This window comes from Muntiacus reevesi, chromosome 22 (genome assembly GCF_963930625.1).
Source record: "Muntiacus reevesi chromosome 22, mMunRee1.1, whole genome shotgun sequence".
Taxonomy (NCBI): Eukaryota; Metazoa; Chordata; class Mammalia; order Artiodactyla; family Cervidae; genus Muntiacus; species Muntiacus reevesi.
Window position 1 is genome coordinate 29,541,687 of NC_089270.1, and position 7,821 is coordinate 29,549,507.

General features: G+C 46.1%; 1 protein-coding gene across 3 annotated transcripts in view; it reads right to left on the minus strand.

Moving 5' to 3' along the window:
* Positions 1-5,791, minus strand: part of RUFY3 (RUN and FYVE domain containing 3) — a 96,174-nt gene extending 90,383 nt beyond the window's left edge. For 2 of the 3 annotated variants that reach the window (XR_010660320.1, XM_065914668.1), the window contains exon 1: positions 5,234-5,790. Coding sequence is in view for 2 of the 3 variants with exons in the window: in XM_065914668.1 (XP_065770740.1) it covers positions 5,234-5,588 (355 nt within the window). In the remaining variant the exon portion in view is untranslated. Of the gene's footprint in view, positions 1-5,233 lie in introns of all 3 variants that reach the window. The other variant, XM_065914667.1, reaches the window with a different exon arrangement.
* Between the last annotated feature and the right edge of the window lie 2,030 nt (positions 5,792-7,821).

Consider the following 7,821-nt stretch of genomic DNA (forward strand, 5'->3'; position numbering starts at 1 on the left):
CAACCCACTCCAGTAGTCTTGCCTGGAAAATCCCACAGATAGAGGAGGCTGGCGGGCTACAGTTCATGGAGTAGCAAAGAACCCGACAGGACTCAGCGACTGAGCAAGGTCAAGGGCTAAACTACAGGTCTCTGGGAGTCCCCAAGCTACAATTAGACACTGAAGATGCTGCATTTCTGAGGTTTTCCCCCTTTTCTTATGGGTCCTTATATCTGCCATTTGACAAAACAGCATTTAATGGATCAGAAAGTGGCTCCTTGTATTCTGAACACAGTTGGAAAAGAGCTGATGGCTATAGATTTGTGAATCACAAGGCTGTAAAGAAAGGCACTGCTTTACATTGATTATAACAAAAGGCTGTCTTTTTAGAAGTCACAAATCAAGCAAATACCTACTAATATGAGATAAATGTGCAAAACTTTTCTGTTCTGATGGCTGGACCCTTCCCTTCATACCTCTGCATTTGGGGCAGATGCCTCTATATTTACAAAACCAGAAAAAGTACTTTTGTCTTTTCAAAGTTTAAAAAGCGAACAGCAGATGAACTGATTAATGTGTATTCAACTCCTAACCAGGTATAATGTTTTCTAGAGTACTGTTAAACAATGAAAAAAGGAGCCATAATAATAGAAATATCCCTATTGAATAAAGTCAATGAATACATACATACATATACAAATAATGTATATATGCACACTTATATATATGTAACATATGCATATCTTTATACTGTCAATGTGTGTATGAAACTGGGAACATAAAATTGACTTTCTCCCCTTAAATACACATTCCTGGTTTTATATGTAAATGAGAAAGTTCCTTCCCTACATCATGGACTCTTAAAGTGCATCTGTGAGAAACAGCTGAATGCTTCTAGAAGCCTCGTCCTCTGCACTTTCCAGGGCTCAACCAAGGCATGCAATGTTACTATACTCAACTTTGAAGTGGGTAGTCATAGTAACGCTGCCAGTCCTACCCAAGGCTTTTTCTCCCTTCTTTCTATTCCTTTCCTAGCCCTCCTCCCTTCTCAAAACAGCACACACAAATACAGAAAGAAAGCTGCTTCTTTGTGAGTGACTTTTTTTGTACACTGCTGTACTCAAGAGAGAAAAGGGCAGAGATGTGGGCTATTTGCAAGGCACTGCCTTAAACACAATGTCTGTGCTGGCCCTGGGACTTGAAAGAGGAAAAGAGCTGTCAGTAGAAGCTGATAAGCATGCAGATGGCAGGGGTGCCTTTTCCTTCTGACCAAGTAAGGAGAAGCCATCTCTTGTCCATTCTGTCCACCCACAAGACAACTCAAAAGTTAAGATGGAAAAGCAAGGCATTAATAGTGTTACTGGTGTGCCCTTGGCACAGAAAGTCAAACTCTGATCACAGGTGTTTGAAAAACAAGGGATGGGTTTATTTGCAGGGCGCCAAGCAAGCAAAATGGGCAGCGCATGCTCAAAAGACTTGAACTCCTGGATGGCTTTCAGGCAAGAGAGGGGCGTAGGAAGCATGATCAGCTCAAGAACTTTCTTCTGATTGGCTGGTAACATGCTTATGTTTCAGGAATCTCAACTTTCTGGTTCCAACCAGTCTGGGGTCTACCATACTTGAGATCAGCATGTGGTGAACATCCTCCACCTGGGTGGGACTCAGTTTCTACAGAACAATTCAAAGGTATGTGTCAGATTGCTATCTATATCCATTCAGGAGAAACTAGGAGTCCTGTGACTCTATTGTCCTCTTCATTAACCTGTCCTAGGCTCGAGTCTGCTCTTCGGCACTCAGGAAAGACCTAAGAGTCTAAAGGCATTTTTTTTTTTTTAACAAACAAGAAATGGGGGACACAGAATGACTTTTGTGCCTGGAAAGGCCCCACAGGGTCCTGCTTGGCTTCAATCCCCCCTTTTCTTTGATACTCTTTAATCCTGAGGGGAACAGTTGTGGGACAAGAAAGAGAATGAAGTCTTCAACAGAGGGTTTAACCATAGGCTCGGTATAAGAATTGTGTTTTAGGGGGACTCGGTTTCAAAATTATTGGGCTGTGGCATGCAAGAAGCTCCTTCTCAGAGAGCTGATGAAAAATTGGAATGAACAGTCACACACCAAGGGGGAGAATGCCCCATGAAATATGAACACACACAGTTGTGTGAATGCGTGCAAAAGTTCTGGAAGAAAACTCACCAAACTCAAAGGTGGTATTCTCTGATAATAAACTATGGTGTTGATGGAAGAAGCTGGGGGACAGGAGGGTTTGAGGGCCCACAAAGAGGAAAGTTCACTTCATGCTCAATGTACTTTTTAACTTTTTTTGGTGCTCAATGTACTTTTGCACTATAAAGCATTTAAAGAGTAAGAACAGATGCATGCATTACTTGTAATTTTTATTTTTTAAAAAAAAGGCATAGTAGAATTTTGAGACTTAAAAGCTAGAAGCATAAAAATTTAGCAGATTACTAGCACACGGAGTCAGAACGTGACACAATCTGACAAGGCACATCAGAAAAGTTTCACACTGCATTTAAGCTCATTGAGTTATTTTATAGACCGTATATCCTGCAAGATTTTACACTGAAACCTTATGTATCATGATTCCTGCACAGTTTAGGCTACTTCCTCTGCACACATTTTTGCTATTCTTCATCGGTGTCATTACAACAAAGCTCCTAAACTCAAACGTAAAGGTTAATTTTTTAAATCTCTGAGTACAGTCAAGATTTCTAAAATGAAGAGATAATAATACCTTAATACACACCTGGTCAAAAGTATTGTATATGTATACACTTCTGGCAAATACATTAGCCAAAGTTAAAAATTTGGTGTTGAAGAGGCAAATATTCATTATGTGTTGAGGTTGAGTCTAAGTATTGCCCTGGTAACTGAAGTGAGAAATCTTTTAAAAACAGTTGGTCTGAGGTTGCTCAAATGAGGAATCAGGAGACCCCAGGTTCTGATATCAGAGTACATTACACAAAGCAATATTGCAAGGACTCTACAGAGTAGCCACAAGGAAGTATTTTTATTAATATCTAGGGTATTCTTTTTCCCAAGTATGTGTGTTCTAAAGTATATATTAAAATAACAGGTAAAAATAATAACAGTACAAAATAAGAACCACTTTAAGACAATTTTATAGTTGAATAACATAAGAATCAGTGATCTTTTACAATATAAACTGTCCCTCTGCGACCGGTCTATAAAAGTGTTTAGTGGGGCACATATTTTCCCAATAATTTTTCTGGGTATTTACACACGTATAAACTATTTCAGAAATTAAAGGCCAGGAAAACTTTATATGCAGACAAATCATGCCACATATCTACTATCGTAAGGTAGAGACCAAGGAATCACAGTTACAAAATTTAAGCTTTAAATTCTCACTGCTGATCTTTATCAAGCTAAGGCCCCAATTTTCTGAAAATACTTAAAAAAAAAAAAGTCAGCCCTTATAAGAAGGAGGAATCAAATAAGTCAATTGAAATTCAGGTAATGCCTATAACAGATATTGGCCAATAATTGAAAATTTTTTCTACATTACACCTTCTACCACAACTGTTACACAGAGTTATAAAGAATTGAGAGGAGGATCTTCTTCATTCTACAAAGACTGGTTGATAAGCAGTATACAAATATACAGTTTTAGGAAGAAGATGGTAGTGCTTAAAGAACAAAGCAGAAAGCAGATTCCTTAGAAAATGAAAACTAGTGTTGAGAATATTCTTACCTTCACCTCCTCTATAAAAAGACTCATTTCTGACAATATCAGACACTCCCTTTTGGAGGTTAGTGGATTACTGCAACACCCAAAGGAAGATTTTACTAAGATTGTTAGTCAATGGTTAGTGCTGGCCCCCATTCTAGGTAAGTAAAACAGAGAAGCTAAGAAAGGACTCCCTCCCGGTGAACCTAATGGACCCTAATTTAGGGAAGAACCATCCAATCACAGTTTTGGACGTCTGCTCTTCGCTGAAAGAGCGTTGGGCTCGGTAGACAAAGAATCTGGCCAACTTCATTCCTTCTCTCACACTGTTACCTAGGACAAATGACTTAAACACACTGATTTTCAGCTTCCTCACCTGAAAAAGCGGCTTAGTGATTCATAGCGATGTGAGGGTTAACTACGATCATCGCAGCCCAGGCACGCAGAAAATATTCAACTAATGTTAATCTTTTTCTAGGGGACGGATCAGAGGGAGAAAGGGCAACGTTAGGGTTTGTTGGCAGTGCAGAACAGTTAAAGGCTTTGCTTTGGGGCTAAAAAAAGAAATTTCTAGCTCTGAGACAGACCTGAGACAGAGACAGACTGATTCTCTCTTCGCCTTAGGCAAGTCTCCCTTTTCAGAACTCATACAAGCCAAGTCTTCGGCAATTATTTCATGTCTTGTATCCTCAGTCACATTTTCACACTCTAAGATCCTGTCGTCTTAAACCAGACTTCACACTCCCGCAAGTCTTGTGTACACACTGCCTACGCTAGGGCCGCGCTCACTAGCAAGGAGCGCCAGGCATTTCGGGGCCGATCCAGCACAAACTGGGTCCTCTGCATCCAGAGGGCTCCGGTGACGGTGCTCTTAAAAAGGTGGAGGCCTCTTCCCGTCAAACGAGATCATCCCGAGAGGTGCCCTCCTCAAGCCACTTTCCCTTCTCATCACCCCGCGCACAGTTCCTGATTTCTCTTCCCACTGTGGGAGGACGGATCTGTGATATATACGCGTGTAGACTGAACGCTCGTAAAAAATTCAGTGGTCCAACCGAGGCCACGCGGGCGGCGGCGGCGGCGCAGCAGCCACACCTACTCGGCGGCCGCAGCGCTGGGAGCCCGTAGCCGGCTGACCTGCCCGGCGGCCCGGGCTCCGGGCGCCGCCCCCTCCTCGGCTCCTCCCGGGACGACTCCCAGCCGAAACCCGGGACTGCGATCCGCGAGCACGTGGGAGGCTGGCAAGGACGAACGCCCGGCCCGGGAGGGGAGAGGTGGGGAGGCCGGGCGGGAGCCTGCGGCCTGGGGAGACTCGGAGGTAAACAGTCGGCGCCCGGACCGCGGCCGTCCCCCCACCCCCGCCACCCCTGCACCCCGGGACGCGAGCTTCCCGAGAGCCGCCCCCAGCGCCGCTGCTTCCCCACTGGCCCGGCGCCCTGCTCCGCGCCGGGGAGCCAGCGGGAGGCGGAGCTCCGCGCAGCCTGACTGGCCCTTCCCGGCCGAGGCCCCCCTTCCCCGCCGGCATCTCCCTTCCCCGCCGCCACTCACGGTGTTTGCCGCCGCCGCCGCCGCCGCCCCCGCTCGGGTAGTTCAGCAGCAGGAAGGGCAGAGGGGAGCCCGGCGACGGCGGGGTCCTCCAGGAGCGCTGCTGCTGCGGCGGCGGGCGCGCTACGAAGCCGGCGCCTCCATCGCCCGGGTAGAGAAGGAAGAAGGGGGCGGCCACCGGAGAGCCGGGCTCCGATTGCCCCGCGGGGGAGGCCAGCGGCGGCCCCGCCTCGTCCTCCCGGTCCGCGCCCCCGGCTGGAGCGCGGCGCGGCTCCTCCGGCCGCTGCTTCCCGCCCCTCGCCGGCTCCTCGCTGCAACTTTCCGCGCCGGCGGTGGGCGGCGGCGAGGTCTCAGCCATGCTGCTGGCTCCTTCCTTCGCCGCCGCCTCCGACTCGCGCCCGGGCCTGGGCGGGGGAGCAGAGGGTCACGGCGGGCAGCCGCCGCCCCGTCCCGTCCGCGCCGCCGCCCCCTCTCTCCTGGGTTACGGGCCGGCGTCCGGGCCCCGCCGCTCCGTCTACGGCCCGCCCCGCCGGGGTCCGAGCCAGCTGGAGGGCCGGCCCCGCCCGACGGCGCGGTCTCCCTACCGGCCGCCTCCTCCCGCCCGCCCCTCCCGCCCCGGCCCCGGGCCTGCGGCGCGGCTCCCCTAGGGGGCGGCCTCCTCCTCTTCCCAGGGCCCACCTTCCGCCCGGCTCCCGCGGCGCTGCGCTCCCTCCCGACCCGGGGGAGGAGACGGCGCCCGGAGCCCGGTCCTTACCCGCCCCCGGCACGGCCCTCCTAAGCGGTCAGGTGTGTGTACCCCCGGTGCTTGAACGGTGGGAGACCCGGCGAAATAGCTGGCGGCGCTTGTGTGTGTAACCGCCCAACTTCATCAGTAGCACAGAGGCACAAAGATCTGGGTTGAAGAAGAGGCGAAAGCTAATTTTAAATAGGAACCTACCCGCTCCCCCACCCTCTTATTAAACTGTACCGTTTGCCTTACACACACGATAACTTGAACCGTTCATTCACGGTTTTGATTTGTGAGCTTTTTATGTGAGAAACCAGAGGTGGGTGTCCACCTTCCCCCACCTCTATTGTTCGCTGTCATGTGCCTTGTATAAAAATCTTGTATTTGCTTTGACTTTAACTCCCTGGTTTTCCGATGTTCCGGGTGCGCATGAATGCGTTTTAAACCAAACAGCCTAGAATTTATATGACAAGCGCCTATTACAGGTCGGCAGTTTTCACTTTCATAGCGCCTGTGTTTCGCTAGTAATTGGCCACTGTTGCTCTATCTTGAATATTTGAATCAACGATTACTGATCCAGTAATTCCCATAAATAAACATTTCCTTCTTAAATAAAAACAATTTCCAGTTACTGTTGTTATTCCTTACGCTACATTCCGTGAACGTGCCCGAGTATTTCCCAGCTGTTTAGCTTTGTGTTCCGGCTGCAAAATGCTGGCAAAGAATCCATGTTGACTCGTAATTAAAAATCACTGTTGTGTAACATTTTGTCCACCTGGTTTTCCTTCTGTCTCTGGTCCTCCTTTCCCTCTGTAGTTATCCCTCTCTGAAACGGAAAGTAAACCTTTTTATAGTTGTTATTCTCTGAAAATCACTCTTGAAATTACAAGAAATTATCCTGAGACTTCTAATACTATCACCAAATCTTTTGAACAAAACATTTTAAAAGGAGGTGTTTACAAGAAGCTAACTTCAAGAAGTTAGTAGTTTTTCAGTTTCTGGCATTTTCCTGACCTGTTGATTCCAGTGCTACTGCCTACTTAAATTATTTGTCCTCTGAACCTGGATTCCTGTTCTGGAATATGGTGAAATAATTATTATTAACTATGTATTATTGTTTTACTAAAACAGCATACAACCTGCAATACTAAGAATAAAATGGGGGAAAGCTTCTTCATCCTATTTGTAGCATTTTGGAATTTTGCTGGGCCTTTTCTTTTTAGTCTCTGTGAGGGTGGAGTTTTGATAAAAAATAAAATTGCCTTTTAGGAATTATAAACTATAATACCTTGAAGAGAAAAACTATAACATTCCAGATATATGATTTTATTACCCATCCTTAATTGCTTTTTTTTTTTAGTTGAAATATAGTTGATTTACAATGTTGTGCTCATTTCTTCTGTATCACAAAGTGATCCTTAACTGGCTCTCTTACCACATTTTTGCATGCAGAAATTTATAAGTATCATGTTCTTGTCATATTCCTTTACAAAGATATTTTGCAGTTTTTCAGTAAAGAATTTAACAAGAATATATACTAATCCTATTGTAGGTAGAAGGAAAGACATCAGACTTTTGAGAAAGGCCAGTGGTAGCCAAGGGAGTCACCAAGTTAACAAACTATAAAATGTTATCTGGTCTAAATTACCAGCTTTCTCCTCTCCAGTTAGCCAGGTTACCTACAGGTGTTAGAAACATTGACATGCTATGGAATCTTGCAGTATATTGAGTCTTTTGTGCCTTTTTACTTTTAAAACCATTCTATTTATGCTTTATGTCATCAATTACAATGAATTAGCCAAAAGAGTTCACCATGTGCATTCTATATACAATGAATATAGAAAATCAGCTGAAATATGAGTCC